The 19315-nt window shown below is 41.5% G+C and overlaps 1 protein-coding gene across 4 annotated transcripts in view; it reads right to left on the bottom strand.

Moving 5' to 3' along the window:
- The window catches only part of setx (senataxin), an 81076-nt gene extending 61854 nt beyond the window's left edge, over positions 1 to 19222 (bottom strand). For 2 of the 4 annotated variants that reach the window (XM_078549994.1, XM_078549995.1), the window contains exons 1-2: positions 19140 to 19199; positions 17254 to 17383 (exon numbers count right to left, since the gene is read on the bottom strand). In XM_078549994.1, coding sequence (XP_078406120.1) covers positions 17254 to 17365 — 112 coding nt within the window. In that variant the 5' untranslated portion in view covers positions 17366 to 17383; positions 19140 to 19199. Of the gene's footprint in view, positions 1 to 17253; positions 17384 to 19139 lie in introns of all 4 variants that reach the window. The other 2 variants (XM_078549996.1, XM_078549997.1) reach the window with 2 other exon arrangements.
- Positions 19223 to 19315: the final 93 nt, after the last annotated feature.

Below are 19315 nucleotides of genomic sequence, written 5' to 3'. Positions count from 1 at the left end.
AGGTGTGTAATGGAATACTCTCAACTTGCCTGGATGAGTGCAGCTCCCACAATACTCAAGAAGCTTGACACCATCCAGGACAATGCAGCCTGCTTGATTGGCACCCGATCCACAAATATTCACTCCCTCCACCACCGACGCACAGGAGTAGTAGTGTGTACCATCTACAAGGTGCACTGCAGAAACTCACTAAGGCTCCTTAGACAGCATCTTTCAAACCCACGACCGCTACCATCTTATAGGACAAGGGCAGCAGATAGATGGGAACACCACCACCTAGAAGTTCCCCACCAAGCAAACATCCTAACTTGGAAATATATTGCCATTCCTTTACTGTCCCTGGGTCAGAATCCTGGAACTCCCTCCCTAACAGGACTGTGGGCTACACCACATGGAACTGTAGCTCACCACCGCCTTCTCATGAGCAATTAGGGATGGGCAATAAATGCCAGCCTAGCCCACATCCTGTAAAGAAATAAAAAAAGTTATCTAGGCAAGGATCTCGAACGAAACTGAAATATATGCAAAAACATTTATCATACATCTGTGAAGGAGTATAGTGTTTTGTAGATCTAGAAGCAGGAGGATACTGATACCTATTGAGACCAAGTAGGCAATGCAATGGAAGGAGTCTTGGGGTAAGTCGTGGTTGCAAAAACTGATCAGGATTATTTATTTCTCTGTTTTACTGCACAAAAATGAAGATCAGATCTTTAATCATGTCAAGGTTAATAAACTCCAGAGCTCTGGGAGAACACACTTGTGGTTTACCAGGACGTCTGCACTACATATGGTGGAGGTGAAGATAAAATAATGATAACAATAGCCTCAAAACATTTAACCAACTAGTTTTAGCTGGTTGCGATGGCATTTTACCAGCCCACATTTTTCTGAGACTAGTGTGAAAAACAATGTTAACAACTCATAATTCGTTGCCAGAGCCTTTGGAAAAACAAGATGCAAAAGCTCTCTGGTTCCAACCTCCCATTCTGTCTTAATTAGATCTGGATGCAAAACAAACAGCCAAATGTGTTTTTTATTGCCAATTTATAAATACTATTTTTTCAGATTTTGAATGCTTTAAAAACGGAAAATCTGGGGAAAAATTCATAGAAAAATCAGGTTTTGAAAAAAACTTTTAGTTTGAATTTCACCAAGACTTAAAGAGCTTAAAAAGTAATCTTATGCTAAATGACAATCCACAATTATTTACATAATTCATGGGCAACACTTATATGGGGCTAACCCAACTATGGCTTAAGCCCTTGATTCTATCGCAAAAAATTATAAGTGAAATTGAAGAACAGACTGTTAAACCTTCAATTGCTAGGTACTGCCACTAGGGTAGCGAAATATTCAAAACTGTTGCAAATTATGCATAAGGTACAGTTGCAATCATGCTTTTAGTAAACACCTGGCTGTGATCTGAGTGAGTCTTTGATTAATGACCCAAGTTGTCCTTAATGGTCAGTGCATTGTTACCCATGTTCCATAACTAACTAAATGAAAAACTGAAAATTGTGATAGTGTAAATAGAATCCTCAAACTGAAAATACAATAGAAAAGCAGTCAGCATGGATTCGTAAAGGAAAAGTTATGTTTGACCAACCTTATTGAATTCTTTGAAGTAAGAGAAAGGGTAGATAAGAGTAATGCTGTAGCCCATGGAATAAGAGAGACAGTGTCAGCATAGACACGAAGTTGGCCAAATGACAAGAAACAGAATGGTAGTGAACAGTTGTTTTGCAGACTGGAGGAAGATATACAGTGGGGTTCTGCAAGGGTTATTACTAGGACCACTGCTTTTCTTGACTTATTTTAAATGGCCTACTTTTGGGTTTCTACGGCATTACTTCAAAATTTACAGATGACACAAAACTCGGAAATACTATGAACTGTGAGGAGGGTATGATGGATGTTAGGAGGACACAGTGGAACGGGCAGACACGTGGCAGATGAAATTTAATGCAGAGAAACATGAAGCAATACATTTTAGTGTGAAGAATGAAGACAGGCATTATAAAAAAAAAGATATAATTTTAAAGGGGGTGCAGGATCAGAGGGACCTGGGGGTGTCATGTGCACAAATCATTGAAGGTGTCAGGGCAGACTGGGAAAGTGGTTAAGAAGGCACACAGGATCCTGGGCATTATAAATAGAGGATAGCGTACAAAAGCAACTCCAGGGTTATGGTGAAACTTTATAAAATACTGGTTCAGCCTCAAATAGGGTAGTGTGCACAATTCTGGGCACATTACAATTTTTATTATTGTTTATTGTGAGGGGAATTGAATACAAAAGTAAGGAGGTTACGCTTCAGTTGTACAGGGCTCTGGTGAGACCACATATGGAGTAATGGATACAGTATTGTCTCCTTATTTAAGGAAGGGTGTAAATATGTTAGAAGCAGTTCAGAGAAGATTTACTAGACTAATACCAGGAATGGGCAGATTGTCTTCTGAGGAATGGTTGGCCAGGCTAGGCTTGTATCCACTGGAATTTAGAAGGGTAACAGGCAACTTGATTGAAACATTTAAGATCCTGAAGGGTCTTGACAGGGTGCATGTGGAAAGGATGTTTCCTCTTGTGGGAGAATCTAGAATTAGGGGTCACTGTTTAAAAATAAGGGGTTACTCATTTAAGACAGGGATGAGGAGAAATTTTCTCTCTGAGGGTTCAGAGTCAGATAGATTCTTGATCAACAAGCGGGTGAAAGGTTATCGGGGGTAGTCAAGGATGTGGAGTTGAGGTTACAATCAGGTCAGCCATGATCTTATTGAATGGTGGAGCGGGCTCGAGAGGCCAAGTGGTCTACTCCTGCTCCTAATTTGTGTGTTCGCATGAAGACATCAGAGGGGGTACAGAAAAGATTTATGAGAATGGTTCCAAGGATGACAGATTTCAGTTACGTGGAGAAGCTGGGGCTGCTCTCCCTGGACAAGAGGTGAGGAGAATTGGTAGGGATGTTCAAAGGGATCTAGACAGAGTAGATAGGGAGAAACCATTCCAATTAGCAGAAAGATCAAGACCAGAGATCACCAAATTAAGGTGAATGGCAAAAGAATCGAAAGCAACATGAGGAAAAACTTTTTTATGTAGTGAATGGTTAGGATCAGGAATGTACTGCCCAAGTGCATGGTGCACTGCCCAAGAGTATGAAGCTCTGCCTATGTTGGAGGCAGATTCAATCATGACTTTCAGAAGGAAACTGGATAATTATGAGGAGAAAATGCCATAAGATATAGGGGCAGGTTAGTGGGACTAGCTGAGTTTCTCTTGCAGAGAGCAGGAAGAGGTGAATAGCTTCCTTATGTAGTGTAACTATTCCATGATTTCCAAAAAGCCTTTGATAAGGTACTGCATGTTAGATTTATGACTAAGGTCAGAACATGTGGAGTCAGAGAACAGGTGGCAGGATTGATAGCAAACTAGCTACAAAACCAAAAAATAGCAAATAAGGATTAAAGATTATTCGAATTGATAAAATAGTGCTCCACAAGGCTCAGTGCAGAGACCACTGCTGTTCACTATTTATATAAATGATTTGGATTCAGGAATCAGAAGTACAACTTCAAAATTTGCAGATGACACCAAATTAAGGGGACGAAGAGGGACTGTGACAAAATAAAAGACACTAATAGACTTGCAGAATGGGTGTGTACTTGGCTGATAAACTTCAGTACAGATAAGTGAGAGAAAATACATTTCAGTAGGAAGAATAAGGAAGCTACATACCTCTTGAAAATAAGGTAAAGGAATAGAGGGGTCTGCAAATACAGGTTGCTAAAAGCAGCAACGCAGGTTAATAAAGTCATTAAAAAAACAACTGCACTGAGGCTCATTACTAGAGGGATAGAATTGAAAAGCACAGAAATTATGTTAAACTTGTATAGAACCTTGAATAGACCATACTTCAGGACTACTGTGAAAGAGGATTTGGAGCACCTGGAGAAGGCGCAAATTTACTAGATTGATACTAGAACTAAGAACTCATACCCATCAGGGAAGAGAAGGCAGAGGGTGAGCTCATGGAGGTCTTCAAGATAATGAAAGGGTATATGTATATGTAAGAAAGATGTTTCCACCTGTGGGTGAGACCAGAACTAGGGGTTATAAATATAGGATAGTGACAAACAAATCCAATAGGAAATTCAGGAGAAATGTCTTTACCTAGAGAGTTATTAGAATGTGGAACTTACTAGCATAGGGAGTAGTTGAAGCAAATACTACAGACAATGGAAATTAGATAAGCACATGAAGGGGAAAGGAATAGAAGGATATGTTGATGAGGTTAGACAGAAGGGGAAAGGGGGAGGCTTGAGTGGAGCATAAACACCCACATGAACCTGTTGGGCTGAATGGTCTATCTCTGTGCTGTAAGTACACTAATATTTAAAGATGGTTCAGTGCCATAAAAATGTTTTTTCAACAGCCTCCATTTCTTTTCCTACCAAAAATCAGGTCCAAAGAAACATATACATCACATTAATGGCCTCAGCAAAGCATATTCTGCACACAATATGCCAACATCAACGTTGCAATTAATGCACATCTCCAATTATGATCTTTGATGATAAAACAGTGAAATTTTCTTCCAAAATTGCATTTCTTTTAAAAAAAAAACTGATTTACCGTACCAAAAAAAATCAGGAAATGCAGTCATTGAAAAAGTGGTTAAAAACTGATGTTAAAGCTCCCTGCAGTAAATGGCATTACCATCATTGAATGGCCCATCATCAACACCCTGTGTGTGAGGGGCGCAGGTATCACCATTGACCAGAAACTAAACTGGACCAGCCACATTAGTACTGTGACTACAAGAGCTAATTGGAGGCTGGAAATTCAGTGGCGAGCATCTATCTCTGGCTTCTGAAAATCTGCCCACCACCTTCAAGGCACAAGCCAGAAGTATAATGAAATACTCCATTTGCCTGGAAGAGGACAGCTCTATCAACATTCAAGAAGCTCAACACGATCCAAGACAAAACATCCCGTTTGATTGGCACCCCATCCATCACCTCAAACATTTACTCACTCCACCAGAGGCCCACTGTGGCTGCCATCTACAAGATGCACTGCAGTTAATCACCAAGTTTCCTTTGCCAGAACCTTCCAAACCCATGACCTCCGCCACCTAGGGCGAGAACAGTACGTGAATGGGAACACCACCGCCTGCAAACTCACCTCCAAGCTGTGTACCATGCAAAATTGTCAAGCAGCTCAGAAGGTAATTAGAACTATATTGCTACTGGGTGTACCTAAAACGCAGACAGCAGTCGTTCAGGAAGGCAGCTCACCACCACCTTTAAGGGCACTTAGGGATGGGCAATAAACGCTGGCCTTGCCACCAATTCCACATTCCATGAATGAATAAAAATATATAAGTAGCTTTACATTATGCAGTTTTATGTTTGGCTTAGAGATGGTTGCGTAAATCTCATGCTTCAAGAACGCAGCAACAATACTGCAACTTAAAAGCACTGGATAGATATTTATGTATATCTTCTGAAGAAACTATTCAACAATGGCTGTTTCTCTTTGCCCAGTGTCACTTTTGACAACATAACCACTGCACTGCATGAAGTATTCTGCTAAGTTTCTATGTGACCAAACACTCAATACAGGAACAGAAGAATTAGGAGTAGGCCATTTGGCCCCTTGAGCCTGCTCCACTATTCGATTAAGATGATGGCTGATCGGATTGTGGTCTTAACTCCACTTTCCTACCTGCCCCCCAGAACCCTTGATTCCCTCGTCAATCAAAATTCTATCTAATGTATCTATCACAGCCTTGAATATATTCAATAACTCAGCCTCCACTGCCCTCTGGGGAAGAGAATTCCACAGACTAACAACCCTCTGAGAAAAAATATTCTCCTTATATCAGTCTTAAATGGAAGAACTTTAATTTTTAAACTGTATCCCCTAGTTCTAGCCTTCCCTACAAGGGGAAACATCCTCTTGGCACACACACCGCCAAGATCCTTCTGGATCTTTATGTTTCAATGAGATCTTGCCTCATTCTTCTAAACTTCAATAGATATAGGCCTAATCAATCGTTCCTCACAAGCTAACCCCTGCATCGCAGGAATCAATTGAGCGAATCTTCTTCGAACTGCTTCTAATGCAATGTTATCTGTAAGGAGACTAAACCCTATATACAGTACTTCAGAGACAGTCTCACTAAGGTCCTGTACAGCTGTAACAGCAATTCCTACTTTCATACTCAATTCCCCTTGCAATAAATGCCATCATTCCATTCGTCTTCCTAATGGTTTGCTGTACCTGCATATTAACATTTTGAGATTCATGTACCAGGACACCCAAATCCCTCTGTAGAGTTCTGCAGTCTCTCCATTTAGACAATATGCTGCTTTTCTACTTTTCTTGCCAAAGTGGACAAGTTCACATTTTCCCACATTATACTCCATCTGCCTAATTTTTGCCCAGTCATTTAGCCTATCTAAATCCCTTTGTAGACACTATGTCCTCTTGACAACTTACTTTCCTACCTATCTTTGTGTCATCTGAAAATTTAGTTACCACACATTCAGTCCCTTTATTCAAGTCATTGATAAGGCCCCAGCACTGATCCATTAGCAACAGCTTGCCAACTCGAAAATGGCCCATTTATCCCTACGCTCTGCATCCTGTTAGTTAACCAATCCTCTATCCTTGCTAATATGTTATGCTCTGCACCATGAGCTGTTATTTTGGAAAGTAACCTTTGATGTGGCACCTTATCAAATGCTTTTTGGAAATCCAAGAACAGCACACCATCCCCTTTATCTCACCCCACCTTAAACCAGCTTATATTTCACCCCTTTTCTATTTTTTCTCAGTTCTGTTGGAGTCATAGGGATTCGAAACGTTAACTGTATTCCTCTCCGCAGATGCTGTCAGACCTGCTGAGTTTTTCCAGGTATTTTGGTTTTTGTTTTGGATTTCCAGCATCCGCAGTTTTTTGCTTTTATCCCCTTTATCCATCTTGCTTGTCACTTCCTCAAGGTAGTTAATTTGTAAAACACAATTTCACTTTCACAAAAATCATGTTGACTCTAATTGTACTATGATTTTCTAAACGTCTAGCTTTAACCTCCTTAATAATGGATTCTAGTATTTTTCCTGACTGATATTCGGTTAACTGGCTTTTGTTTCCCGATTTCTGTTTCCCCTTTCTTGAACAGAGGTATTACATCTGCATTTTCCAATCCACTGGGACCTTCCCAAAATCTAGCAAATTTTGGAAGATCACAATCAATGCATCTATTATCTCTGCAGCCACTTCTTTTGAGACTCAAGGATGCAGGCGATCAGATCCAGAAGACTTGTCAGCTTTTAATTCTAGTAGTTTTCCCAGTGCCTTTTGCCTAGTGAATATGATGATTTTAAATTCCTTCCTCCCTCTTATCTCTCAAGTACTCGCAGGATGTTTTTTGTCTTCTACAGTGAAGTCAGACATAGCTATTGGTTCAACGTTTCTGCCGTTTCCTTGTTTCCCAATTATTAATTCCCCAGCATTACCCCCTAAGGCACCCACGTTTATTTTAATTACTCTTTTCCTTTTCAAATACTTGTAAAAATTTCTACTGTTTTTATATTTCTAGCCAGCTTTCTCTCATATTCTAATTTCTCCCCCATCATTTAAGTCATTCTTCGCTAGTTTCTAAAATCTGTCCAATCTTCTGACCTGTGACTAATCTTCACAGTATTGTATGGCTTTTCTTTCAATTTGATACTATCCTTAACTTCCTTGGTTAGCCATGGATGATGCATCCTTCTCGGTGTCTTTCGTTCTTAATGGAATATACTCTTGAGTTATGAAATATCTCCTCAAATGCCTGTCATCGTTCCTCTACATCCTACCTTTTAACTTATTTTCCCTGTTCACTTTAGCCAACTCTGTCTTCATAAACTTAAATAAAGGCAATTACAAGGGTAAGACTTTCACTTCTAACCCTCAAACTGAATGTAAAATTCTATCATGTTATGATGACTGTTGCCATGCGGTTCCTTTACTAGAAGGCCATTAATTAATGCTACCTCATTGCACATTATCAGGTCTAAAACAGCCTGCTCCCTGGTATTCCTCAAAGAAACTGTCCCAAAGATACTGCATTAACTCATCTTCCAGGCTGCCTTTGCCAATCTGTATGAAAGTTCAAATCACACATGATTATTGCAGTACCTTTCATACAAATGCCCATTATTTTTGTCTTACAGTGTAACTTTTGTTAGGGGGCTATACTACTCCCAAGTGACTTCTTACCTTTAATTTTTCTTACCTCAACCCAAACTAATTCTACATCTTGACCTTCTGAGCTCGAATCATTTCTCACTATTGAACTAACGAAATCTTTAATTAATAGAGCTCTCCCACCACCTTTTCCTAGCTTCCTGTACTTTGGAATTGTCAAATACCCTTGAATATTTAGGCCCCAGCCTTGGTTACCTTGCAACCATGCATGTCTCTGAAATGGCTATCAGGTCATACATATTTGTTTCTATTTATGCTATCAATACATCTGTTTTATTACGAATGCTGCGTGCATTTAGACAGAGCCTTTAATTACATCTTTTTACCATTCTTGCAAACTCTGGCCTTATCTGCTGGTACATATTTAAGTTTGTACACTCTGTCCCTGCCTGCCACACTCTGGTCACCATTACCCATGTCGCCACTTGGGTCTATTGCCTTGGCCTCCCTCTTTAATTTACCACATCTCTGCTCGTGTGATCCCCCCCCCCTCCCACTATTTAGTTTAAAGCCTTCTCTACAGCTCAGGTTACACGACTCGCCAGAACACTGGTCCCAGCATCATTCATGTGAAGACCAAGCCAATGGTACAGTTCTCACTGTCGCCAAGTGCTCCATGAACTGAAACACATTTTTAAAAAAAAATTCATTCAGGGGATGTGGGCTTTGCTGGCTAGGCCAGCATTTATTGCCCATCCCTAGTTGCCCTTGAGAAGGCAGTGGTGAGCTGCCTTCTTGAATCACTGGAGTCCATCTCGTGTAGGTGCACCCACAGTGCTGTTAGGAAGGGAGCTCCAGGATTTTGACCCAGCGACAGTGAAGGAACAGCAATATATTTCCAAGTCAGGATGGTGAGTGACTTGGATGAGAACTTCCAGGTGGCAGTGTTCCCATCTATCTGCTGCCCTTGTCCTTCTAGATGTGGGTTTGGAAGGCGCTGTCGAAGGAGCCTTGGTGAATTCCTGCAGTGCATCTTGTAGATGGTACACACTACTGCTACTGTGCATCGGTGGTGGATGGAGTGAATGTTTGTGGATTTGGTGCCAATCAAGCGAGCTGCTTTGTGCTTAAGTAGGCTGCTTTGTCCTGGATGGTGTCAAGCTTCTTGAGTGTTCTGGGAGCTGCATCCATCCAGGCAAGTGGGGAGTATTCCATCACACTCCTGACTTGTGCCGTGTAGATGTTGGACAGGCTTTGGGGAGTCAGGTGAGTTACCTGTCGCAGGATTCCTAGCCTCCAACCTGCTCTTGGAGACACAGTATTTATATGGCTAGTCCAGTTCAGTTTCTGGTCAATGGTAACCCCCAGGATGTTGATAGGTGGGGATTCAGTGACGGTAATTCCATTGAACGTCAAGGGGCAATGGTTAGATTCTCTCTTGTTGAGGATGGTCATTGCCCGGCACATGTGTGGTGCAAATGTTACTTGCCACTTGTCAGCCCAAGCCCGGATGTAGTCTAGGCCTTGCTGCATTTGGACATGGACTGCTTCACTGAGGAGTCACAAATGGTACTGACATTGCAGGGTCATCAGCGAACATCTCCATTTCCGATCTTATGATGGAAGGAAGGTCATTGATGAAGCAGCTGAAGATGGTTGGGCCTAGGACACTACCCTGAAGAACGCCCACACCAATCTTTGAGCCACACATTCAGCTCTTTAATCTTATTTACCCTACACCAATTTGCTCATGGCTCAGGTAATAATCCAGAGAGTACCACCTTTGTGGTTCTGCTTTTTAATTTAACCTCTAGCTGCTCATAAGCCCCAAGCAGAATCTCATTCCTGTCATGTGGATATCAACAACTGGATCCTTGCCTACCCACTGCAAGTTCCTCTTCAGCCCCAAGCAGATGTCCTGAACCCTGGCACCAGGCATGCAGCACAGTCTTCTGGTCTCAAGTTCTTGGCTACAGAAGACTATGTCCATCCCCCTGACGATACTGTCCCTCTACTGCCACTACATTCTAATTTACTCCCCCCACGTGAATGGCTCCCTGCAGCACGGTGTCATGGTTAATTCACTCATCTACCCTGCAGCCCCCTCTCTTATCCAAACAAGCTGCAAGAACTCAAACCTGTTGGACAACTGCAAGGGCTGAGGCTCCTCCACTTCTAACTTCTCGATCCCAATACCTGTCTCACTTGCAGTCGCACCTTGACCATGGAGCAAAGCAGAGGACCCTAGCCTAAGAGGCGTGACTGCCTCCTGGTGTCCAGGTAACTTTCCCTCTCCCTGATGCATCGCACTGTCCGAAGCTCAGTCTCCAGCCCATCAACTCTGAGCCAAAGTTCCTGAAGCTGCAGACATTTACTGCAGATGTGGTTGCTGTGAATCACACTGGTTCCCACAAGTATAGCTGCAATACACCACCTGTCCTGCAACTCCATTGTGTTTTATTTAACTAAGTAAGTTTTGAACTATCACTCAACAATTATCTGTAGCCATATCAAGTTGTTTAACTAGTTAAGCTATAAATTTAACGCAATACTTATATCTCCAGATCTCCCCAGTACCAGCTTAAACTACTACTGCTGCTGCATCCCCCACTCCCATTCACTGTTTAGAGAGAAAAATTATACTTAAAACTCACTAACTGCTCACCTAATTAATGCTTCCAGGTCTCAACTCGTGTCCCATTGCTGGTCTCTGGCTCTCTCTCTCAGCCCACTCCTTATATGTAAAAGGTCAGAACCTTAATGTCTGTAATTTGCTCCACGGTCAAGGTTATACTTATATACTTATATGTATAAGGGCAGCACCTCCTCCATCATAGCACTGAATTTGCTCAATCACTAAATTCTCAAGCTCTCACACTGTGTCAAGCTGGATTCAGTGGCAATTAGCTATCTGCATGTTTACTTTGTGCGTTTTAACAAGACCACTTTATACTAGCTGAAATTTTATCGAGATGAGTCAGCACTGCTGGCTAGAGAAAACAGTTCTAAGTAGCTACCTAATTAACAAATTGTAGCTGCATCTCTAGTAGGGAGCTTGTTTATCCCTGACTAAAACTAACAGAAACTTAACTTTAACAGTAAATTGTCATCAAATGCCAAATACAAACCGGACTAGATTTTAGAAGGAAATTACGCTTTAAAATTCCCTCACTCTCCAAATCACCAAGCTCACATGTTGTGTCAATTTGCTATCTTCATGCTTGCTTATTTTTTCTATTTTTATCCTTGTTGGAATACAACTGCTTAGATCTAACTGTTTTTACAGAAACAAAGATCAAATATTTCAAAAGAACATTGGATGAAAACAGCACAGCAGGTTAAATAGCAGGGAAACTTATTTAATAGTTAAATAAGTTTAATTTATTTTCATACCTCTCAAGTTTCCATTTCAGTGGGTTAGGAATAATGAAGCAAATTAATCTGGAGAGCTGCCTAAATTTAAAACGAAAACCAATTCTAAACCTGAACCCAAGATGCAACACCCATCAAGTAATTTAAGGTTCAAATGAATCAGACTCTGCTTAGGCTGGTCTGTTCCTTTTTTAAAAAAAAAAAATTGCACTCGAGCAGAGGAAATGGTTACTTATATACTCATGCATACAACCACTTTCCCTGGATTTCTGTAAACTTTCGTACCGGTGACCAGCTGGCGTGGCAAGTGAAGGGGGGAATAATGCCAGCATATATATATATAAAAAAAACTATCTGCACATTATCACATCACTGCTTGCGGGATTTTGTTGTGCGCAAATAAGCTGCTGTGTTTTTAGCATCACAACAGTGGCTACACTTCCAAAAAAAAAATTTAATTGGCTGCAAAGCACTTTGGGATGGCCTAAGGTTGTGAAAGGAGCTAAACAAATGAAAACCTATCATCTGTCCTAAATGCATTCATTTTTAAAAACATACCTGATACCAGACACATCAATACACAATCACTTTATTTGTTCACTGAATGCTGGTGGCAGCAAACGAAGCCCGTCTGATCCCTGGAGGTTTCCCTAGTTGTATAGTTTTGAGCTCTGTCAAGCACTCCAAAGTGTACTTTGCTTATCTGAGACTAGAACAAAATATTTGGAATTCAGAAGAAGAATCATAATACCATGACATCACTTGATTTAGAATGCCAGTATCAATAGCCTGGTGGTGGGGGTTAAGGCTGGGGAGAAGGAGAAATCGCAATTATGACAATATCCTGTAACACTATGTCGTTATCTCAAATTACTCCTACCACTAGTGATGGGCCTATAAATACAAGTATTTTGTCCAATTTCATTTTATCAACTTCAGTGATCACAGAAGAAAAACAAACATAAAAGCGAGTGGTTCTGACCTTCAGCCTGAAATTGACCAGTATATTCCAATTAACAAAGTTCTAGGTCCAATTAAACTGTACCCTGATTTATTTAACCACAAGACTTTGTGGTCTTAAAGGGATTCAGCTGCATGGCTGTAATTTCAACAATTTTGTGTAATGTGCAAGGAAGCTGATCAACAGGAGCCATCTACTGCAATCATCTGTCCTTTTCCTAAACTTTCACAGTCTTATCTTCAAATACAATATAGCGCTTCGGGATGTCCCGAGGTTGTGAAAAGCTTCTTTCATTGCATAAAGTAAGGCTGAGACTCTGGTCTCTTGTTACATCCTACAGTTGTCGGTGTTGTTGTCTCTAACTCTCTTATACATCTCTCTCTGTTGTCATCTCCCTACACCTTTCTCTCAATTAATAGGTAGCAGATGGCATAGCATAGAAAGGGAATACTGAAAGCTGCATTTTCAATTGAGGCTGCGTGAAAATGCAGCATTCAGCTGCCCATGTCCCAATCACCCACTCCATCCCATCACTAACAGCAATAGCCTCATATTTTCCCCTCTGAACTAGCCGCTCCACTCCTGTATCCTCCCTTTCCCTTGCTCCCTTGTCATTTACTTTACCCCAACCTTCCACCTGCCAGTCCCACTCAGCCTTACAACCACGTGTGAATGATGAGAGGCTCTCAACCTATTTCAAATATATGAAGATATGAATTAGGAGTAGGCCACTCAGCCCCACCGTGCCTGCTCCGCCATTCAATACAATCATGGCTGATAAGATTGTAACCTCAACTCCACATTCCCGCCTACTCCCAATAACCTTTCACCCCCTTATCAAGAAACCTCTGCCTTATTCTTTCCTCCTCTCTGTCTCCACCCATTTCCCTCAGAGGTTATTTCATTTTGAATTACAACGTGCTTTAAAAGAGATCCAAGTCAAACCGAAGAAAATCTACTGGCCTCACTTGAGGGCATTTAAGAAACACCGAATGGATACATTTAAATGGACTGAATGGCCTTCCTAATCTGCAATTAATCTTGCAATCCTCACCATGTGCCTCTCTCTGTGGTGTCTCAACAGGTGTTAGCAATTAGAATTACACTTTCTAATTCTCAATGAAGAATTAAGAGGCTTCCTATTACAAAATTCAAATCTTATTGAAAAACGAACTAAAATAGCAAAGATCGATTCTGTTTAATTGCTTTTTAAAGAAAGTGATTTTTCCCCTACATTCTCCTACACAAACTCAAGAAATGCATTATAACTTATACCTGGAGCTATCCTTTAGCTTTTCTCCAAATAACATCAAAAAGAAAGAGAAATTGCAGAATGCTATTCCATCAGTAGTTAACTGGATGGTACTAATACAATATGTGAAAGTAGAGCACTCTGCACAAAACCAGACTGTACAACCCAAGTTCAGCTAACAGTATCACTGTTCTGAGTAAAAAAGAAAATTATTCCAAGCTTTTGCAAGAGACCCTTCCTCATTCATATGTACATAGCAAGGTCTAACAGTTTAATGTCTCAATCAAAACAGCATCTCCAACATTACAGCGCTCCCTCAGCACTGAATTAAAGGGTCAGTCTGCATTACATGTCTTGAAACCATAACTTTCTGGCTCAATGGTGAAAGTTCTACTCACTGAACAAAATGTAATACCATAGGAGCAATCAGGTACATGTGACATCATAGGTCCAGATTCTTCTGCCAAATTAATGGCAATTTGATGCACCAAGTCTCTGTTAATGCATAAATTATCTAGCAACTTGGGATGAGGAAGAAATAACCCATGAATTATGAATCTTCACAGATTGTTAGACACTGGTTCACTGTTACCACACGTGTTTCCTGAAATTGCTGCATATTGCCAACAGTTGCCAATTAAATTCACCACATGTTAAAGGTGCCAAATAACACAAGTATCTTTTTAATAATGAGATTTATGCTCCCTCAGTGCTACTCAATCTCTCCAGCCCAGAAAGGAAACAATTTAACTTGTGGTGTCTCATTCCTACAGGTGGTAAATTGCTAGAAATATTTAAAATTTCAACTGGTTAAATATTTTTCGTTTTCTTTTCTTTCACTCAATCCAATCCGTCCTCTATTTCTCTTTCAGTGCCTGATTTAACTCAAATTTACTCCATTTATTCTCCATTGTTAAATCTGTTTCCTTCTCAATCGTTAAATCCCATTGCTTACGGAAACTGACTGTTGGTCCTGTTGACCACCAAAGTCCTAAATATCCATTATTACCTGACATGTCCAGCAACTTAAAAGGCAAAGTGTTTTCCAGTTGAAGAGTGAAGGAAAAAGTCTAACTAACCATACCTTATGAGATGTCCTGCTCCAGCAAATTCTGAACCTTATCTTTGGGATCAGTGACAGAGCAAGTCCACAATGTTTTATTCTATTCGAAACAACAGAGCAGCAGGTATTTTTAAAAAATATTATTTTAGCACATCATGTTACAATTGAGGTTATTTAAGAATATGTTTTGGAGCTGTCTCTGATTTAAGTTAAAATGAAGGGGGTCATGTGACCTACAGAGTCCAACTCTCAGAAAACCTGGGTTGTTCGATTGGTACGGATTAAAGGGGGCCCAGGTTGTTTTGCTGGGAAGAAATTGCAAGGTGTTCACACTTGGAAACAATGGCAGCAGCCTGTGGATAGACTGAGAGTCTCCAAAGTCCTAGAAAAGAGTTGTGAATGTTGGGTTGTAAACAGTTGTGCTTTAAAACGTCCACTTATTTCCAAGATGAAAATTAGGATCTCAAGGATAACTAATTAGTATTTCTGCCTGGATACAAAGCCCATGTGATTAATGTTGCCATGGAGATGGGCTCTGAGAGGGTAAGTTACCCCTGAAAACTCACAGACAAGGTTAGTCTGCCAGGATCTGGAAGAGCAGCTATAGGCAGCAAGATGCTGTGGTTCAGCATGCTGGAATGAGGTTGGGAGCTCACGGTCAGGTTGGAAAGACCAAGTTCATGAGGAGTTAAAATGAGGCTAGCTCGAATTAGAGGAAGAATCGCCAGGAAGAAGAAAAACTCACTTTGAAAGTCAGTTCTGACTGAAAGTTCCCGGGCTGAGAAAGGAAAACAACAGAAGTAAACCCGCAAGCACCAATAATCACCTTGGACCGGTTCTGGGAGAATCGAATGTATACTTAAATGACAGTATAAAGTTTTTTTCTTTATTCTTGCATGGTAAGGCCAGCATTTGTTGCCCATCCTTAACTGACCAAAAACTGACTTGCTAGACCATTTTACAAGGCAATTAATAGTCAATCATATTGCTGTGATCTGGAGTCACATGTAGGCCAGATCAGGTAAGGAAGACAGATTTCTGTCCCTAAAGATGGGTTTTTAACGACAATTGATAATGGTTGTCATGGTCACCGTTACTGAGACTAGCTATCAATTCCAGATTTATAAATTGAATTTAAATTCCGCCAGCTGCCATGGCGGGATTTGAACCCATGTCCCCAGAGCATTAGCTTGGGACTTTGGATTACTAGTCCAGTGACATTACCACTACGCAACCATCTCCTCTTAAATTATATGTGGTGTGTTTTCGGTTATGGTAAAAGAAAAAGGAGAATATTCGGTTTTGTGCTTTAAAGTATAAGTTGCCTACAAAGATAGTGTTTTTATAACAGTGCTTTTAGTCTTTTATTACAGCAAAAGTCATAAAATGTGAAATTTTGTTGCGTCATCCTTTCAGCTATTAACCAGAAGTTCGAATTTCTTTAAAAGTTATCAGTCTCAATGGAGACCGGAACAATGATCCATGAACTTCTGACTGTTTTTGTTCAGTTATAAATTAAGTTTTTAAAATGAGTCAGAAACAACTTGCACCAATACTTTTTTCCTCTCACTGAGGATAGAGACACCTCAAGCATGCATTTGAATGCTATCCGTTAATGTTGATAACCAGGATTTGCACAAATGCAGCCTGGGTGTCGTGGCTGTTAATTTTTACTACTCAGGCAAGGTGCCTGGTGTCTCTTTGTAACTCTCACCCATTCACCCTAGCAAATGCTAGTGTAGTCAAAGCAGGGACTCCCCATGCAGGAAATCATTAGCCACAAATGCTCAGCACAATGCTCTATGGGACAATACTAGCTCACTCCATCACAGCTAGCATGTATAATTAAAGGTTTTCTGCAAAAGGTACCTTGCTCACAGGAAACAAAATTAAAGTGGCTGCAATATAGAGACAAGACGCTAAGCAGGTTATTCAAGCAGAAAATTTTCTTGCCACCTCCCATTAATTTCCTATGTTCAATGTGTGTATATTTCCCATCCCCCACCAAAAGAAACATATTAACCTCCTTGACAGTTGATGAAATATTTTTGCTTGAATTGTTATATTTGTTGCTAATCACCCACCCAACTTCATCTTCTGAGGGTGCAGGCTCTTGATAGTACAAAGAAGCCCCCTGATATTTCCCCCTACTTTGATGCATGAAGCCTCTGCTGTTAGTGTCAACATGCTATTCAGTCCTGGATGACATCACAGCCCAGAGTAATCCCGCTCTGCCAGTTGCCTGAGCATGTACATTTTTCAGCAGCAATCACTGGACAGAAAAATAAAAGTTTTCTACACTAAGTTTAGCATGCCAGAGCTAATGCTTTTTACAGCTTTCCATAACACCCAGTTAATCATATGCTGTAAAGCATGAGCAGTTCCATAGCTTGTATGCATCAACTTACTGCACAGATTTTCTCTATCCAGCATGTACAGCAACAAACTGCAAAGTGAAAAAGAGGCTCCATGTGCGTATTCCATTTTTGATAAGTCTTGAGAAATGAACACTGCAGTCATAAGTTTTGATGCTCAGCACTGGAAAACGTGAGAGGAGTTTTGGGAAATCTGAGGCTTAGCCTGATGAATCTGGCAGCTTAAACTTGATAACCCTCACAATGGTTTTCAAGACATCTCTCAATGAGCTGAAATAAAATGCCAATAACAATGGATAACCTAAGGTGATGTGCAGCAGCAGCTTTACTGGAACAGACTATTAGAGCACCCTCACCTTAGGGCATTGGTGTACTGCAAGTTTGATACCTGCACCTGCTGAAAGTGCCAAACAGCTGGTTGTGTATTGCTGTCTAACCAGCAGAGGAACAAATCTGTGCACCAGCATCTGGCAGTATCATCGACAAATATTAAAAAGATTAAAAACAAAGTTTAAAAGTTCCTATGAGAAGATAGGATAATTTTCCATGACTGAATGACCTTTTATATCAAATGTTTTGGAACTGAAATTTTAAATGGCATGATGGAAAAACCACTCTGTATTCTACTCTACCTGTATTATGATTTTACTCTGTATTTCACCTTGAAACCAAAGACAAATTATCGACTTTCTAACAACTTGTGTAAAGAGGGGTTCAGGTAATTTCATACATTTCTTCAACAATCCTCCAATCCTTGCATGATTGTGTTCCCCTTTTAAAAAAGTAGTCTTGTAAATTATGCAGGTGTCCTTTGTAGAATTATCCAAAATATTATTTGAGAATCACTTTGGTCACTTGCAAATATAGTACTTCTGATGTCAGCACGCAAAATTCACAACAGCAAAAGCTATCTTGCAGCCAATCAACACACCTGCTCATGAAATGGAAAAGCTCCAAAACGCATTTTATCCCTCTAGGCACAACTGAACCCACCTCTGGAACCAGGTTCCAGATATGTCCACGTTATACCTCCCTCATTCATTGCCTTCTTTAAGTATACTTGAGCCCTCCTCTGTCCTGCTACTCAGACTCCAATGTTCATAACAGTTGGTGTCTACATTTTTCACCCGCTACTATTATTTTTCCTGCTGTGCCCAAGTCCCATCATCCTCTCCCCCACCCAACTCAATCTCCCTCTGTCTATTGGTCATATCCAACCCCTCGCACATCCCTACTCCTCCAGAACTGCTTTCACCCCCACCTCCAAACCTACTGCATTGCTTTCCACCCCTATTCCCTTTACCTCATCCCTCCTGCTCACTGTTTCCCTCATCATATTCTCTCTCCCCACCTTTATGGCTCATACCCCTCCCCTCCATACCTCCCCCTTTCTCCTCCCCCCATACCCCACCCCTCCTTCCCCCCATACCCCACCCCTCCTTCCCCCCATACCCCACCCCTCCTTCCCCCCATACCCCACCCCTCCTTCCCCCCATACCCCACCCCTCCTTCCCCCCATACCCCACCCCTCCTTCCCCCCATACCCCACCCCTCCTTCCCCTTTCTCCTCCCCCATAGCCCCCACCCATGTCCCTCCCCCCACCCCCTTCCCCACCCATGTCCCTCCCCCTAACCCCACCCATGTCCCTCTCCCTCCTTCCCCACCCCTTCTCACGCCCTTGCCCACACGCTTCCTTCACTGAAGCACTCTCTTGCCCGCTCACACACGTGTGCACTGCCGCTTTCCCCCTTGACCCCACCCCGACATCCTCTCAAACAGAAGTGCCATGAGCCCTCGCAGTTCCAAATCCCCTCACGAGCCAAAACACAGAGCCGAGTTTCCCTCCACTGCCTGCGGCCTCAACAGGCGGTGACCTTAGGGCAGGGGAGTCGAGTCCCAGCGCCACCCCAGTACTCACCATGTTGAGCTCCGACTTCCCTCCCGTTAAACTTCGACCTAAACTTTCGATTCTAACACAGGCTGCGCACCGGAAGTGACGCCATCGAACCAACTGTGCGCCAAAAGAGGTTTTTTTTAAATGGGACGGCGGCCGCAGAGGGACAGGAAAGACCGGATCGCGAAATACTGGCCAGC

The sequence above is a fragment of the Cetorhinus maximus genome, chromosome 10 (assembly GCF_964194155.1).
Source record: "Cetorhinus maximus chromosome 10, sCetMax3.hap1.1, whole genome shotgun sequence".
Taxonomy (NCBI): Eukaryota; Metazoa; Chordata; class Chondrichthyes; order Lamniformes; family Cetorhinidae; genus Cetorhinus; species Cetorhinus maximus.
Note: the sequence above shows the minus strand (reverse complement) of the source record. Positions and strands in the feature narration are given on the sequence as shown.